Consider the following 17,458-nt stretch of genomic DNA (forward strand, 5'->3'; position numbering starts at 1 on the left):
TTTAAGTCCTATTTCTTTTCTTTGACTACAAAAAAAATTCCGATCTAGAACTTCAAGAAAAGGTTGGACCTAAAATACAAACTTGACTTATATTTTGTTCCATTTTGTTGCTTCTATCGAGAGTTTACTTTACTGAAGAGCTTGGCATTTGCATTGCCGACATCTGGTGCTGGGGGATGGTATCCAAGAGCCCCTGGCTATAAACGTGACAACGTATTTAATTAGCGGCCAAGCCACCCCTCTAGTCAACGAAATAGATTGGGCCACGTGCAGGGAGAGCGTTGACACTTCACTTGTGGCGGAATCGGTATGCAGTGGCTATGCAGCAGGCAGTCCCGACATTTGACAGACACGCAATCGAGGAATAAAAGATATAAAATACGCCTAACGATATAAATGATGAAACCAATTGATTGATGAGAAGACAATGTCTTCGCTGCTGATGTCCAAAATACATTTAAAACAAACGAAGCTCGGCCTAAGGAATACCAAAATAATTAAGGAATAGTTCTGAGCGCTGGCATTCGACTTTCTTGACTTATTTTTAGAATTTCTAAATAGCTCTTGGCTTTAGAAAATCCACTCGGTGTATTTTGAAATCAATATCGCATTTTAGTTTCGTATTTTATAATATTCTACTGCAGGAGAGGACCTATTTGCCCAGGCCCACCTTATTGAAGAGCTTGTCCTTGACTATCTGCGCCATCAGGCCGTGTATCAACTCAATTGTGGAGCGGCTGCAGTCGCGCGTAGCTTTGGATAGCTTGTCCTCGGAGCGTTTCTCGTTGACGTCGGTGCCTGTGAAACAAAGAATTTGGCAATTAGAAGGCTCAAGGCTGCCTTTGCGTTCGACACTTACCGCGACCCAGAAAGTTTTCACTCTGCTCCAGCTTCTCGGACAGATCCATGATTTGGCCAGTGGTGTATTCCGTGTTGGTCAGCAGACCAGAGCTGCCCAGTGTGTTCACCCAGTACTTGTTCCACAAGGAGTCCAGCAATTTGCGGTCCAGAGCCGACTTGAAGTAGCTAATCTCCAGCGGATAGTACTGCTTGCAGTGCACGCCGAAATCCTCAATCTTGTTCAATGGTATGGTCTGGTACTCGGATGGCTCCTCGTTTGGTGGCTTATAGCCCTTTGGGTAGGTGCGGAAGGCGCCCAGGCAAACCTTGCCAGCAGACACAGTGCGCACTGGATCGACCACAATGGCCACGAACGGCTCCTGGTAGGTCTGGTTGAGCATCTGTGTGGAGACATCGATGCCAGACAGCCAGCAGCCGTAGCCGGGGTGGCTGTGGTACCAGCCGACGGCATGCTCCATGCGTCCCACCTCCTTGGCGGCCTCCATGTAGGCAGTCATGTACTCATAGGCCTGGGCCTGGGCATTCACGCGTGTCTCGGTGCCCTCCACGGGCAGGGCAAACGCGTCCATCACAATCTGCCGGCAAATTAAACGGTCAGCGTGAGAGGTTACAGAGAGGTTTTGTCTACTCACCATTGTGTTATCCTCAACCTTGCCGAGCATTAGGCCCATAACTTCCAGTGTGCCTCCGGAGCGGGCGTGCATGACTATCTTGAGCAGCGCGAGAGCTGAAATCTTGATGTCTTTAAAGAAATGTGGATCTTTTTCCCAGGGCTTGGCGTCGATAATTTGACGCTGCTGTTCGGCATCATAGCGAAAGATTTCATCACAGCTGGGCAGAGTCTGTATGTTGTTCTCCAGCTCCCAAGTCTTTTGTGCAGCATCGACATCCATTTTTAATGCAGAATTTGTAATTTCTTGGTTTTTGCTGTATTTTTTTTCCTTTTGTTTTATTCCGGCTTTTCGATGATATTCGCAGAGTTTCCAACACTACTTCTTCACCGATTTCGATAGCTGGAACAATTTATAAGTGTGACCAAATGACCATGTACACATTATAAGTGCACTAGCCATCTAGTATACATATAGGTATATATAATGACGCAAATACGCAGCACCAGTGTAAGCAGACTAAAAATGAATTTGAGCGATCTGCCAGGTGAATGTTGGAAATGTCAGACCTCAATCGATGCAAAAACAACTAAATCTGTTTTGCCACCTTAACGAATTGTTTACAGATTATAGATACCGAGAAGATATCTTGGTCTTTATAAACATAGAAAACATATGAGTAGTTTAAGAGCTTATCAGTATAAGATAAAGTTAATATTAATGTTTAAAAGCATGTGGGAAAAAGGAATTTTAATGTTAAATTATGGAAATAGGGTATACAAATTACCTATACGACAAGCAACAAATTGTCAAAACGTAACATTCCATTCCCACTCACGTAACGTTTTATGCAAGAGAAGAAAGTTGTGAAAACTAGCCAATCTTGCGTAGAATTTATTGATAAATTGGATAAATTTATAGTCTTGGCGCTGAGACTCCTATCTAGCTAACAACATCAAATAGAACATCGAAATCGAGGTCTATTTTTAAAATGATAAGGTATTTGTGGTATATTTTATCGATAATATAGCTTTCACACCGAGCATCAGTGTGAACAGCCTAAAAATGGATTTGACCGAGTTGGCATCCCCGTTGTAATCAATTTCGAACTTAACGCCTACCTTGGCGCAATTGCATTAGGTTGGCAGGTCGCTCTTGCGCGTCCATTGCAAAAAAATTCCTGCACAGAGTTTTGCGTGGTTGCGTCGTTAAAATACAAAAGATATAAAATATGATATCGTAATGCCGCGGGAACCATCATAGTTGTGTGAAAAGTGTACCAATTAGTCATTCGCGACTCGTCAAGTTGCTCCGCGGTGCGGCTTCTTTTCGTTTGGTTTTTTTTTTGCACCCAAGCCCAAGCCAAAGTTGCGCCACTCACACTCCTCTCCTACTTTTGCGGCCCGGCCGAGAATTTGCAACAAAATGTCTCTGGATGGCGCTAAATTGCGGTATGTGGACGAAAGCGGCTTGCCCGTGATTTTGGCGGCCAAGGGACGCACCTTCCAAGTGGGCTCGTATCTGAGCTGTGACCTGGTCCTGGAAGGGCCCCAGGTGGAGGAGGTGATGTGCGAAATTAAATGCGACGCCTTCGGCAGGGTAAGTAGAGAGGGTGGGGGAGTGCATCGATTTGCCCTATCAACAGCATCTGCTCGTCCCCAGGTAACCATCAACAACAAATCGAGCAAGCAGCCCATCCAACTGAACGACAAGGTTGTCACTGGCAAGCGGCCGCTGCTGCATGGCGCACGCATCACCATACTCAATCAGGTCTACACGTGGGAGTTCCCCAAGATCTCCGAGGCGGAGGATGTGCCGCGCACGCCGGAGCGTCTGTCGCCCATCGAGCAGGCCTCCAACTCCTGCCCATCCCTGAAGGTATGTCTCCCTATTTGGAGCATCGGCAGAGGCCGCATATGTATGTGCAGATGCCAAGTACAGTTTCTCAAGACGCACTTTTCCTTTTCTTCCCTCTTGCTTTACAGTTGCATTCCCATCGTCCTCAGATCGACAAGCGTTTGACCGTGCACAAGTAAGTGAGACCCGTCTGGGAGGGCAGGCTGTCACCCAGGTAGACGAAGGCCAACCCTAAAATACCCTCCATCTGTGTCAGCATGTGTGCGTGCTCGTGTGTGTGTTTTTGTTTGTTGTTTGTGTCTGTGTCTGTCTCCTACATATGTGGATTTGATTGCGCTAAAATATCCCCTAAAAATAATCCTCGTCAATGTGTTCCTTTGCAGCTTTCGCTATTGCATCAATTCGGATGACGAGGGCAACACGTCGATAGAGTCGCGTGACCAAAGCGATGCCCATGTGGAGGCCGATGAGAGCCAACGCTGCAAGACGCCGCCAAATGCAGACGACGAGCCGGCGGCAGCCGCGTGCCAGAGTCCGAAAGTTGATCTTTTGGATGCCACACAAAACAAAGAGAACACAGCCACCCCACCAGCCAGTCACAAGAAGCTGCTGAAGCTCTGCGCTCTCTCCGATGTGGTCATCACCTCGTTTTCCCCCCGAGAAACTGGCGTCAAGACGGAGAAGTCATTTACATGTATCCGAAAACCCAACACGGCGACAGTCTCCACGCCCAAGAGCGTCTACAGCACGCCGAAGAGTGTGCTATCGGAGCTGAATGAGGACAGCTGCAGTCGGGATCTGCTCGACTTCAGCACACCATCCACATCGCAGAAGGCCCGACGGGAGACCTCCATGCATCTCATCGACCTAACAACACCACAAAAGCTGCGTCTGACGCTCAAGCAGACGCCCATCAGTGTGTCCGACAGCGCCGATGAATCATCAGATATCTCGCCGCTCGTCATCGACATTACCAAAACGGATACGCCGCCATCTCCAGCGTCGTCGCGTCAAGTGCCCAAGACACCGAAGCGACTGGCGGCTGGCGCTACCCCCAAACGGACGCCACAATCTCTGATGAAACGGGCTCTTCTGACGAGCACCAAGAAGCAGATTGCTGCCAATCGTGTGGAGGCAACCACACCTGTGGGCATCTCCAAGCGAACATCTCTGTTGGAGGCGCGCCGTCAGTGCCTTACCACGCCCCGTCGCCTGCCCTTCCATCCACAGAAACGAACCCCTGCCCAACGAGCCGCCGATCAGGAGAAAGCCAAGACACCCAGCACCTCGCCTCGCAAGCGACCGTCGCTGTTCTTTGTCAGTCCCCGGGAGAACAAACTCTCGCAAATGAGAAAGTCCCTGGCGGTGGCCAGGCGCAGTCCCAATGTGGAAAGGAGCAACAAGTTGGTGGCCAAGGCACGACGCTCCCTCTGTAACTCGCCCAGGGACGGTTCCCCCAAGCCAGGGTCCCCCAGGCTCGGGTCACCCAGGCATGAATCGCCTAAGCCAGCTTCGCCGATCAACCGATTGGTGCTACAAGTGAGCGAAGTCGAGGGGAAGGCATTAAATGTATCTAAAAGCAAGTGCTCGACCCCGGAGAAACTTGACGATTCCGAAGACGAACTGAGCCGCACTTTTACCATCAAGGATGATGATGATGACGAATGCGGAGCAGGTCCAATCAAAGCGGGATCATCAGCGGTCAGTCCAAGGCCAGCGGTAGCCACAGATGCAGTTGATCCAGTGGAGGAGACTCGCATCATCGATGATAGCATTTGTGAAGAGGTTCACGTGGATGTGCCCGAGAAAATCGAAAACGAAGGTAAGTGGGAAAAAGGAATCTTTGATTCGAATTTCAGTTCTTACAACCTAAAACTCTTCTTTCTTTCCTTCAGGTGCGCTTGTCATTGAGGACAGCATTTGCGAGGAGGTTCCCACAGACCCCACAGATCCGAAAGCTGAGGTGGAAGGTGAGTCATGAGTTATATTTGAGATGGAATCGAGCTCAAGCCTTGCATTTCAGAGTCTTCGGAGAGTTCGGAAACAAATAAAGAGAACGAAGCGTCCGCTGTAAAACCCTCGCCAGTTGAGCAGCCGAATAAAGAAATGGAAAAAGAAGCTGGACCCCCGCCTCGTAGGAGTTCGCGCCGTCTCTCCGCTGACCAGAGGATTGTGGCCACCACTCCGCGGCGCAGCACTCGCCGCGCCTCTGTCGAAGTCAACAGCGAACAGGCTGCAATCAGTCAACGCACGCGACGCGCCTCATTCTCATCAGGTGATACCCAGGCCTTGGCCACGCCTACGCGAAAGCGTCGCCTGACCGAGGACATGGGCACGCCAACAAGGCAGTCAAAGCGACTGCTAAACACGCCCAAGCGAGCCAATTTAGTCGATGAATCTGTCGGCGATATGGGCGTCATTGTGGAGGAAGCTGCCCCGGCAGATGGTGAGCTCAAATCTTGCCCAGTATTTGGGATTATTTATAGCTAAGGTGTTTGCTTTGTTACAGAAGAAAAGGCGGCCACTGAAGATGAAGATTATGGCACAGAACTGGCCATAGATGAGCCCGACAATGTGGACTACCACGGCCTGAGAGATATGCTAAAGACCCCCAAAAACTGCAGCACGCCGCTATTCAAGGGCTTGCGGGAACTGATGCAGACACCCAGGATGCCTGCTTCGCCCATTCTGGGCAACATTGAGGAGCTGTTGGAGGCCTCTGACAGCGTCTCACAGACACCCCGCAGGAGCAGGCGGAGAGGACCAGCGGAAGATGCGGAGGGCGCGGATCTCGACAGGATTCTGAAGACTCCCAGCGCCAAGAATATTATGGTACCCAATGAGCCAGCCAGTGCGGTGTTGCACTCTCGCAAGGATTATACCAGGGACTCGGTGGTGTTAAGGTACGATTTGAGCGTTGGTGGGCTCACCCTGCCCTTGGACACCATATTTAACGATGTCCCCAGCACTTCTGTTGCACACGCAGAGGACACTGAAACCGAAATCAATGTGACGACCGTAAGCACGGCGACTGATGCCGATCCCCTGGCTGCCTCCAAGCGGAACGATTCGATCTCGTCGGAGGGCCTGATGAATTTGAGTGAGGCGCCGACATACAGCAAGACTGCGACGACCAGCACCACATACAAAGCTGCGATCAGGGCGGACCTGGAGCTCAGCACACTGACTGAGGAGGGAGGTGAGACATCCAGGCCCACCTCGCCCAGCGTCAACGAAATAAGCGGCATACAGCGGCTAGATCAGACCTCGGACTCGATGTTCTCAGATCCTCCCATAGTGTCTGCTGTTGACTCGGTTGGCGTGACCGTGGAGGAGACAAAGGTTCAGACCATTCGTTCGCCATCTGTCCCGATTCCGAGTGATGATCGCTCTGACACTGACTCAATCATTGGCTTGAGCGAGCCCTTGGTATTCAGCGATGATGAGGATCTTGCACCGCAAGAGACAATCGCAGAAACAAAGAAGGAAGAAATTAGCGGTAGATCCAATGAGGAGCCCAGCGAATACGCTGCCACAGCCGCATCCGATACAAATGGCAAAGAGATGCCCAAGTCTGTTGGGGAATCCATTGGAGATGTCACACAAACTGTTCAGTCTTCAGTTGATGAGATTTCTTTGATTGAAGTACAAGATATCACGGCCGAAAGCAGCATCAATGCCACCAAACCCAGCGAAAACCAAGAACCACCACAGGCTAAAGAAACGGATGTCTCTTCTGTTGTGGAGGCGACAATACCGGAATCTGAGACCTATCCTCTAGACTCTACAATCGAATATTCGGCCATTGAATTGAATGTTACAAGCTGTAGCGTGGGAGATGTTTCCTCAAGCAATATCCGGAAATCATCGGCAACTCCAGTGGCTAATAATGAAGTTCCCACTGCCACACCTGGAGTAACAGAAGATGCAGCATCGTCACCCAGAGAGTTGCCAGAGGAGAGAGCAGCTGAAAAGTCAGAAGTCGAGGTCGAATCTTCAGCCAATGATTTGCCAGAAGAAAGCACCACGGACGAGAGCACTCAAAGGGAACTAGTTGAAGAGACTTCAGCGAAGAAATTACCAATCCAGCAGACTCCAGAGGATTCAGTTAGAGATACAGACGAACAGGAGAAGGTAACTTGTGAAGAATCTCCAGTTAAAAATAGTTTGGATATCATTGAGCAAACGCCAGAAGCAAACAAAACGCCTGCCGACGTGTCTCTGGTTGTAGAAGGAACTGAGGAACAGGATATTCAGCATGTTTCCGCTGTGGTAAACACAGCTCAAGATACATCCGAAGATCCTCAGATGTCTCATGAAACGGTTATAAGCACGGACGACTCCGTAGCCGTAAAATTGGACGCCGCAAGTGCGCCTAAACCTGCTGAAGAACCAGAAAGCGAAGCGCCTCCTGCAGAGTCTGCAAGTGCACCAGCAACAGAAGCCCATAATCTGGAAGATGACTCAAATATGCTGGACATTACACAAGAAATCAGCATAGCTGAGCAACGAGAGGAAGCTGAGACACCACCTGATGATGGGAAAATTCAATTGGATGCGTTCAGCATTATAGAAAATGTTGACGAAGAGTCCATCATCGATCGACCGCAAGAAGCTGAAGCAGCTCCAACCGAAGAATCTTCAGAGCACGTAGCCCCAGAGGAATCTTTGATTGAAGATGTACCAGATCAATCTCTGATTGAAAATATTCCAGAGGAATCTTTGATTGAAGAGGTTCCAGATGAATCTTTGATTCAAGCGGTTCCAGACAAATCCCTGATTGAAGATGTTCCAAAAGAATCTTTGATTGAAGATGTACCAGAGGAATCTAGTATTGAAGAGGCTCCAGAAGCATCTTTGATTGTAAAGGATCCAGAGGAATCTTTGATTGAAGAGGTTCCAGATGATTCTTTGATTGAAATTGTTCCAAAAGAATCTTTGATTGAAGATGTACCAGAGGAATCTATTATTGAAGAGGCTCCAGAAGCATCTTTGATTGAAAAGGATCCAGAGGAATCTTTGATTGAAGAGGTTCCAGATGATTCTTTGATTGAAATTGTTCCAGAAAAATCCCTGATTGAAGATGTACCAGAGGAATCTATGATTGAAGAGGCTCCAGAAGAATCTTTGATTGGAAAAGATCCAGAGGAATCTTTGATTGAAGAGGTTCCAGATGATTCTTTGATTGAAATTGTTCCAGAAAAATCCCTGATTGAAGATGTTCCAGAAAAGTCCCTGATTGAAGATGTACCAGAGGAATCTTTGATTGAAAAGGATCGAAAAGAACCTTTGATTAAAGAAGCTGCAAAGGAATCGTTGATTGAAAATGTACCAGAGGAATCTATAATTGAAGAGGCTCCAGAAGAATCTTTGATTGAAAAGGATCCAGAGGAATCTTTGATTGAAGAGGTTCCAGATGACTCTTTGATTGAAGCGGTTCCAGAAAAATTCTTGATTGAAGATGTTCCAGAGGAATCTTTGATTGAAAAGGATCCAAAAGAATCTTTGCTTGAAGAAGCTGCAAAGGAATCTTTGATTGAAAATGTACCCGAGGAATCTATGATTGAAGAGGCTCCAGATGAATCTTTGATTGAAGAGGTTCCAGAAGATTCTTTAATTGAAAAGGATCCAGAGGAATCTATTGTTAATGATGTACCAGAGGAATCTCATATGGAAGAGGCTCCAGAAGAATCTTTGATTGAAAATATACCAGAGACGTCTTCGATTGAAAAGGATCCAGAACAATCTTTGAATGAAGTTGTTCCAGAACAATCTTTGATTGAAAAGGATTCAGAGGAATCTCTGATTAAAGAGGCTCCAGAGGAATCTTTAATTGAATCGATTCAAAACGATTCTATTGCAATGGAAACAACGCTAGATGAGATTTGCTCTGAGGATCAGCAGACGAATGGCCCCACCCAAAAGGACAAATACGATGCGGCCACAAAATCAAAGGACGTGACTGGTAATGCTGGAGCAAACGATAAACCTGCAGCTGGCGTGGAGATCGCCAACACGGAAACTGACGCAGCAAAGGAACCAACTAATCTGGATGAATCAGCTGCAGTGGATGTTCCGCAGGATATAAGTATACTTGAGGAGCAGCAGGATAAAGAGGAAGACGAAGTTATTCAATTGGATGCTTCAAACCGTTTGGAAGATGTTTCCATTATCGAGGAAATGCCTGAGCCTGAAGCATCACCAGCCGAAGAATCTGCAAATAAAAATATCAAAGATGATGAGAGTACAGAAGTTACAAAGCCAGTGGACACAACCAGAAACGAGAGTTCAAGTGCAGGTCAACAGAGCAATGGACAGGACGTGGAAACAGCGGTCGAGAAACCTGCTTCAAGCGATGAATCTTTAATCGAACAACCAGAAGCGGTTTCCCTCTTGGAAGCTTCGAAGCACATGGATATCCCTGATGTCGTAAACGATGCAGAGAGATCCCCTGCTAGGGAGAACGGAAATGACGAAGAAGTCAGCGTCATCCAATTAGACGCCTCCAACGCCTTTGAAGATGTGGAGGAAACTCCAGAAGCTCACAAGCCAACAAGCGATGAAGCACCTGAAGCAGAGACCTTGCCCACGGAGGAGTCTTCATTGCAGTGCAACGACAAATCGACAAACGAAGACAAAGTAATTCCAGTGGATGCTTCGAGCAATGCAGACACACACATTCCCGACATTCAGCAGTCACTTTCTGGAAACACTGCTGCGGTCTCTGTTGAGGAGCCAGAAGCAACAGCGACAGCCGCAGCCATCGAGTTGCCCAAAGAGAGCGAGAGAATGTCCACATCCGATGCAGAAGTCGTGCCAGAAGCAAATGTAACCAACAAAGTGGCAGCTGTTCAAGGTGATTCTACTCCCGAGGAAGCTTCTGTTTCGGAAACAACTCCAGATGAAACCAAAGTCCAAGAAAAGATTGCTGTAGCACCAGAGCTGGATGTTCAACAAAAAACTGAAACCGAAACGGAAACCGAACGTGAAGCTAAAGCTGATCCCCCTTCAGTTGGGGAGGATCTGTCTCAATCATCCCCTGAGAGAGAAGAGAAAACATCAGAGACTAATGTAGAATCCTCCAAGGAGCCTTGCATTAGTACCCCAACTTCCATCTCAGAGGAAAGCACACCTCCAGCTGCAGTTGAGGAGACTGTACAGGAGCCAGAACCAGAAAAAGAAGAGGAACTCGCTGTAATTCGACCGGCATCCATCGTGGTTGAAAGCATTCTTCCACCTGCAATTGAGGAGCTATCGGAACCCTCTCAATCAACACAGAAAGAAGAGATGTCAGCTGGGATTCGATCAGAGTCTTCTAAGGAACCTCTCCCCAGTGCTCCAATTTCCATCGATGACGAAAGCACACCTCTATCCACCGAGGAAATTCAATCAGTTTCCTCAACGTCAGAGTCTGAAGAAGTAATCGATGAGACGCCCAGACAGCAGTCCATAATCGGTTCGAATGCTACAAATATTCTGGAGAACAGACCTCCAATTACAGGTCACAGTGCGAGCGACGAGATTCAAATAATATCGGACGATAGTCAGTCAGAGTCAACCCCAAAAGACGAAACTTCCAGCCAAGATGATGAGGATGAGGATGATGAGGAGGATTCTGTAGGCTTGCTGGAAGAACAAGCCGAGCCTGTGAATCTGCAAGTGAAGAGGAGGGAAACCGCTACCAGAGTGTTCCCCTCTAAAGTCCAAATGGATGATGTTGTGATTGAATTGAGCGACTCAAACTCGAGCCACGCTACGCAGGAAAAACTACCAACTCAAACGGCAACACCCACACCCGTGGTAGCTGCAACAGCGGCACCAGCAGTGGAGCAACCTTCGTCTTCTGGTGCACCCGCTAAGGTTGAGACATCTCCTACTAAACCAGATCCTGCAGCGGAAACTAAAGTTCAAGTCGCAACCCCTGTTGATGCACCAAGCACCAAGTCTCTAACTGAAATGCAATCTGCCTCAGAGGGTGCCCAGATCAGTGCTGAAATCGTATCCGAGACGCAGGCGGCCTGTGAGCCAGCAGTCGGTATAGAAATTGATTTTGAACAGAGCAAAAGCCAAAAGCTAAAAAGTAATACTGAAAACGGAAATAAAACGCTTGAAGAAAAAATCGTGAAAAAAGTTACACCGGAGACAGAAAGAGAGCAAGCGGCAGCCAAGCAGGAGGCGAAGAAGGAAACAGGACTGGGACAAAAGGACGTGCACTCGCCCGCTAAGGAGGATCTACTGCCTGCCGCCAGTAGGAGGGTGACCAGAAAGGGCTCGTCCGTGGAGAGAACTGCGGCGGCCATCGAATCGGAGGGGCCAAGGAGGCGGGGCCGCAAACCGACGGCCGAGGAACCACCGATCATCGAGCAAAAGGAAGCAAACATGGAAACGGTCAAGAAGCGGGGACGAAAGCCGTCCAAAGATGTAGACGAAGCACACCCAGAGCCGGAGGCAGCCAAAACCAATCTGGAAAAGCCCAAACGACGTGGACGCAAGCCATCGGCAGAGGATACAAAAAGGACAACGAAGCAACTACAGAAGAGCGACCTGTCACAGCGAAGCGCCGTGGCCGGCCCCCATCATCGGAGAAGGATGTGCTCCAGAAGGTCAAAGGCCAAGAGATTCTGGCACCCACCCATCATGCAGAAGAGCGACCTGGAACAGAAAAGAGCCATGGACGACCTCCATCAGCGGAGAAGGATGAGCTACAGAAGGCCCAAGAGATTCTGGCACCCATCAACGAAGATCAAACAGAGGACTCTGAGCTGAAGAAGCCCGCAAAGCGAGGTCGCAAATCGGCCGAATTTGTCCAGGAGGAGCAGAAGGAGGTTCTGCCTGAGACATCGAAGCGACGCGGACGTCCTCCATCTGCAGAGAAGCACCCCACGAAGGACGATGCACCCCCGGAGCACCTGGCAGCCAATAAAGAGGATCAACCAGATGTGGCTGAACCCATGAAGCCTCTAAAGCGAACCCGCAAGGCCTCAGAGCGTTTGAAACCTGAGGAGGCCAGCCAGCCAACAGCCACTCAAGTGGATCAGCCAGATGCTGCCCAGGCAGAGAGGCCCAAGCGACGTGGACGCAAGCCATCTGTAGACGTTGAACTTGCAGCTCCGGATGTCCTCGAGAAGCCCAGGGCACGACGAGGGCAGAAAGCAGCAGACAAAGAACCAGCTGCAAAGAAGCGCATGGCATCGGTGGAGCTCGTGGACCCACATCTGGAGGAGATCCCTGAGGAAGACGAGCGAGAGCCAGAGCCAAAGAAGTTGATGCTGGAGGGGGAGCAGGAGGAGCACAAGACGCGTAGACGTGGACGCAAGCCCACAGCCGAGACGGTGGATATCCCAGAGGAGCATGTCGAGGCAAGCAGCTCTCGGCGACGCGGACGCAAGGCGACCGAGGAAGAAGCCACGGACGAGCCCAAGCCAAAGCGTCACAGCGCTGAAGGTGCACCAGTGGTGGCTCCTCTTCCCGAGATCATCCAGGAAGCAGCAACAGCAGCGAAGCCAGCACGACGAGGCCGCAAGCCAAGCGTGGATGTGGATGTGGCTGTGGCTGTGGCAGAGAAGAAACTGCCAGCGCGAGCTGTCCGGAAAGCATCAGCGAGTGTCGACGAGGGGACACCGCAAACCAAAAAGACAACGGCGCGGCGAGGACACAAGGCCTCCGCCCAGGAAGAAGTCGTCGATGCGCCACTCAATATGCACACAGAAGATGTGCCCACAGAAATCGTTACTGTCAGTGCTTTGGTCTCTGCAGAGAAGGCCAACGATGGGGCACACTCCTCGCCCTCCCACACCGAGGATGAGCTGACACCACGACGACGCGAGGGACGCAATATTCCTCGAAAGAACTACACAGAAGTCGCCGACGATGACAAGCCCAGCCCTGGATCACGACGCAACCGCAAGCCGTTAACCAGTGGCAAGTCAGTGGCACCCAAGACGCCCGATGTGGAGGCGCTTCCCACAACGCCAACACCCGCCCAGAAGGGGCCACCTATCGAAGAACAAGCCCCAGCCGCGCCGGCCACCCCAGAGATCAACACGGTGACCTTGCCGGATCCCACAACCTCACAGAGGCGTGAGGGACGCAATCTGCCGCGGAAGAACTACACAGAAGCGCCCGATGATGACAAGCCAACTCCGTCCCGCAGCCGACGCCAGAGGAACCCGACAGTCAAGGCCCTGGAGCTAATTGTGGACACCACGCCCAGACCAGCTACGCCCAGGCGACGCAAGGGTAAGGCAGTCGTTGGGGAGACGCACGAGGAGGCGCCTCAAGCTGCAGAGGAGACACCAGCGATGCCAACGGCCGCCTCTGCCAAAGGACGGGGCACCCGTCGCAAGGCCGAGGATGTGACTGAAGCAGAATCTACAGAGGTGGAGGAGGCCGAGCCCGAGACAAAGCCAACAGCCCGAAAGAATGCGCGCGGCAACGCACGCAAAGCCAAAGTCGGGACTGAGCCAGACCCAGATGCCCAGCCGGCTACCAAGAAAGCACGTGGCGGAGCCCGTGCTAAGACACCAGTGGTGATCGTCTCCGACGACGAGCCAGAACCTGCGCAGGAGCCCGTGGTGACTGTGGCCGCCAAGAAACCAGCCGCCCGTGGACGCGCACGAGCTGCCAAGGCAGCCCCAATTGTTGAATCAGTGGCAGAGCAGGACACTCTATCACCGGAAGCCGCTGGCCCATCAGCTCCGGCAGCACGCGGTGGCCGTGCCAAGAAGGTGCACTTCGAGGCCACTCTGCCCGTGGCAGAGTCCGCCCCCGGCACCGACGAGGCGCCCAAGAGAGCCACACGCTCCCGACGCAAATAAAGAACTGGTTTTCATTTGCCATCTTGCATTTCGCCCCATTGTTTTATATATAAATATTCTCTATCGTACAATATTTGTTATGCTTTCACACACCTTTTAAACTTCTGTATAATAGAATATTGCATCTACCGACAACTCGATGCATGATTATCTTTAAGCTCTAACATAAATACCACATACATACATACATATTACCCCTGTCAGCCCCGCAAAAAGTTACCATTCCCTCGCTCAGAAATGTAAAACCTTTATAAAATTAAGCATAACATAAACAATACACAAATATGCATATAAATATATATATAGTAAGACATCCCCCAAATAATAAACACAATTTAAACAAAACTTTTGGATCCTTCTACTAGCAATGACTGGATTATGGATGACACGAAACACACATCTGTAAGAATGAGCAAACTTATTTTATATATTTTACTTCCAAAAGCCCCAGCTTCTTTGACGGAGATCCAAACTATGTGTCTGGATGGAATCTATAAAAGAAAGAACCTAGATTCCGTTTGTTCATTTTGTACGTTTTGAAATATACCTTCTTATCGCGCTGCAGCACAATGGGACATAAGCCAGAAAGAGGTGTCAAAGTTGGCAAAATATGAATGCTCTAAGGTATGCTCTAGTGGGCGTAAGGGTCCAACCTAACCCTGGAATCGTTTCGTCATTCGTCATCCTCATTAATCTAAACATTTTCGCTACTGCTAGTCAAATTGCTCACCAGCATACCAAGTGCATCTATAGGACAAATTATTGAGTGAACTGTTGAGTGTGGATCAATCTTTTGCATTATCTTTATTTACTCATTATATCATCGTAATTAAATAAATGTTGCATCATTGTTTTTTTGGTATAGTCGTATAGATAATGCTCGCTGGAACACAATTCGTTTGCTCTCCTCGTATTATACGTAAGAAAATAATTGTGTTTGTAGTCGGGACTTGGTCTTAGACAAGTTATTCTTTTGGGGAACTGCATACAATTTTCGTCTTATAAAAACAGCTGCGCGTGTATTTGTGTGTATATGTATATACTACATATGCATACATAGAGCAGTACACTACCTTGGAAGGTAAACTACATTTTGTGTACATATTGAATACATGGGTCGAAATATCGTACAAACTTTGAAAACGTTTCAGGCAGGGTATAGAGAAATCAAGCCATAACTAAAATAAAATATATGAAAAACATACAGGACGTCAATGTAAAATATATAAAAAGCATCCGCTACATACAATAAATAAAGCACAAAACTTAATCAAACATAAATACATATACAATAGCGTCTGGTACTGGTGGTACTGGTAGCGGTACGGGTACACAACGGGTAATACTTTCTAAAGCTTCTACAGATACAGAACACGTATAAAAAACGCATCATATAGACACATATCAAGTGGGGGTGAGTAAAAACGAAATACTCTTAAGAATTCAGTGTAGCGCAGCTAAATGCAAACAGTTTCTCTCTTTGTGTGTGCGCTCCTGTCTGAGTTGTGTTCGTTTGAGTTCGTTGCTTTCCCCACTAGTGGGACTGTGGGACTTCTTTAGGCCTTCATCAGAAGATGCGGCTCGGAGCGCAGTGAGTCGGTCAAATACTGAATCTTCATGGTCTTCTGAAAATAGCGCTTCTCGTTGGGTGAATTCACCATGTAGACGATTGGACGGACGCCCACATTGCGCCACAGGTCGGCAATGTGTCTGCCAAAAGGAAGATTAAAGATTAAAGATGAATGATAATCACCATGAATGGCTTACAAATTGAACTCTTCCTTGCTGAGAAAAACGACACTTATGCCGATCACGGGGGCAATAATGTTGCGAAAGATTGCACCATAGATTGAGGTAATCAGTGTGGAGGATTTGAGCATGGCCAGCGACAGATAGGTCTCATGCCACAGACCGCAAATTATCTCCGGATGCAGTTTACGCAGCTACAAAAACAAGAACAGACTTAAGAAGCATCCTTCTAGAGGAGGCTCCACCTCTTTGCATACCATACCTGATAAATAGCCAGCGGAGAGCGACTTATGACCATTGTGCGCTGTGTAAACGCCTCATTGGTGGCCATAAACTTCTGCAGCTGGTCGAGCATGCGGGCACTGTTGTCATGCAGGCGCAAGAAGAGCGTGGCAGAGGAGGCCTCCGCCTCCACATAGTCGGAGATCTGCCTCAGCGTAGCCACCGACTCTACCTCGAAGTGGGACCTGTGTATTGACTTTTGAGTTAAACAAAGTTCCACTTGATTTGCCGCAGGCTTATGTCTCACCCCATGGGATGCTGCTCCGTGATGTTTAGTTTCTGCAGCTCGCTCAATGGCTGCTGGGCCACCGCCAGGCGACTGGGGTTGGCTATAACAATTTCGCCGCAGGATGTGAGGCCGGCATCCAGAAGCACGTTCCGATATCCACGTGTTAGGCACTGAAAATGGGGGATGTTATTGATTTTCGCTGGGGTAAGGTCCGAAGCAACCACCGCCTCATGACGTCACCTTTTTGATAGCTGCCTTCGAGTTCTCGGGCGCATCGTAGCCGGCAGCCCGGTTGGCGATGGGCCAGTAACTTGGCCAATCATCCGGCGCGCTCAGCAGGCTGAGCAGCCGCTTCTCGTTGGGACTGCGCTGCAGCTTCACGAACTTGGAGGCCACACAGACGACGAGCAGGGTCAGGGTGCACCAGGGTATGGCCAGGTTGCAGAAGAGCCAGAACACGTTGAAGCAGAAGAAGATCAAGCTCACCGAGCAGCACAGCACCTGGTAGATCATCTTAAGGCAGAGCCACAACCAGCGCCAGTACATTCAGCAGAGGGCACTGTTGAAAGATTGCTCTTAAGTGTCTGTTTTTGGTCTATTTTTACCTCTAGTAGTTCTTCTCTAGTCCTCTAGTTTCTTCTTGTCTTGTGCATCTGCACCGCACTCACCCTAAATAGAATGCGTGCCGCCACCACCACTCCCCACACCACACCACCCGCTCTTCACTGTTCCACCCGCTGCTACTACAGCTGCCACTCCCACGCCTGTTTTTCCTAGGATATTCGCTGCCACTGGCCCACTGCTCACTGCACATTTAGTTCAAGATTAAGCCTTGGATTTGGGTTCGGCTAAAACTGGTATTTGTAACGGGCAGGGCCTAAAATAACCGTCGAAAAAACAACTAAAATCTAAAAAATCCAACAGTGTGACCGTGAAAATATTGATAAAATATACCCTCAGACCATCAAACATTTTCCAAAATATACCTTCTCACTTGAAAAGTATACCGTAAATATACCGTAGTCTTAAATCATATTCCACGATTTTGATGG

At 49.0% G+C, this 17,458-nt stretch overlaps 3 protein-coding genes across 3 annotated transcripts; 1 reads left to right on the forward strand and 2 right to left on the reverse strand.

Annotated features, from left to right (window-relative positions):
* Positions 1-564: 564 nt before the first annotated feature.
* On the reverse strand, positions 565-1,825 carry LOC117897963 (COP9 signalosome complex subunit 5). Its single transcript, XM_034807071.1, has 3 exons — positions 1,494-1,825; positions 860-1,436; positions 565-798 (listed from the first exon to the last, which is right to left on the reverse strand). Exons 1-3 carry the CDS (start codon positions 1,752-1,754, stop codon positions 653-655), a joined length of 984 nt encoding a protein of 327 aa, XP_034662962.1. The 5' UTR covers positions 1,755-1,825; the 3' UTR covers positions 565-652.
* Positions 1,826-2,623: 798 nt separating this feature from the next.
* LOC117895996 (titin) lies at positions 2,624-14,214 on the forward strand. Its single transcript, XM_034803983.1, is given in 8 exon segments — positions 2,624-3,071; positions 3,135-3,350; positions 3,458-3,504; positions 3,713-5,151; positions 5,225-5,299; positions 5,353-5,775; positions 5,839-12,095; positions 12,098-14,214. Coding segments are annotated over 8 exon segments (10,680 nt in total). The 5' UTR covers positions 2,624-2,897; the 3' UTR covers positions 14,147-14,214.
* A 706-nt stretch (positions 14,215-14,920) lies between these two features.
* On the reverse strand, positions 14,921-17,334 carry LOC117897952 (glycerophosphodiester phosphodiesterase 1). The gene is made up of 6 exons (XM_034807054.1): positions 17,075-17,334; positions 16,647-16,965; positions 16,425-16,576; positions 16,158-16,362; positions 15,914-16,089; positions 14,921-15,856 (listed from the first exon to the last, which is right to left on the reverse strand). The coding sequence occupies exons 2-6, from the start codon at positions 16,950-16,952 to the stop codon at positions 15,703-15,705; spliced, it is 993 nt and encodes a 330-aa protein (XP_034662945.1). The 5' UTR covers positions 16,953-16,965; positions 17,075-17,334; the 3' UTR covers positions 14,921-15,702.
* Positions 17,335-17,458: the final 124 nt, after the last annotated feature.

The sequence above is a fragment of the Drosophila subobscura genome, chromosome O, assembly GCF_008121235.1.
Source record: "Drosophila subobscura isolate 14011-0131.10 chromosome O, UCBerk_Dsub_1.0, whole genome shotgun sequence".
NCBI classification, from domain to species: domain Eukaryota; kingdom Metazoa; phylum Arthropoda; class Insecta; order Diptera; family Drosophilidae; genus Drosophila; species Drosophila subobscura.

Coding starts and splice junctions, on each gene's coding strand:
- LOC117897963 (XM_034807071.1), bottom strand. CDS start 1,754: ATGGATGTCGATGCTGCACAAAAGACTTGGGAGCTGGAGAACAACATA. Junction 1,437..1,493: donor AGGTTGAGGATAACACAATG/GTGAGTAGACAA, acceptor ATTTGCCGGCAG/ATTGTGATGGACGCGTTTGC. Junction 799..859: donor TGAAAACTTTCTGGGTCGCG/GTAAGTGTCGAA, acceptor TTTGTTTCACAG/GCACCGACGTCAACGAGAAA.
- LOC117897952 (XM_034807054.1), bottom strand. CDS start 16,952: ATGTACTGGCGCTGGTTGTGGCTCTGCCTTAAGATGATCTACCAGGTG. Junction 16,577..16,646: donor CGAAGGCAGCTATCAAAAAG/GTGACGTCATGA, acceptor CCCCATTTTCAG/TGCCTAACACGTGGATATCG. Junction 16,363..16,424: donor ACGGAGCAGCATCCCATGGG/GTGAGACATAAG, acceptor GTCAATACACAG/GTCCCACTTCGAGGTAGAGT.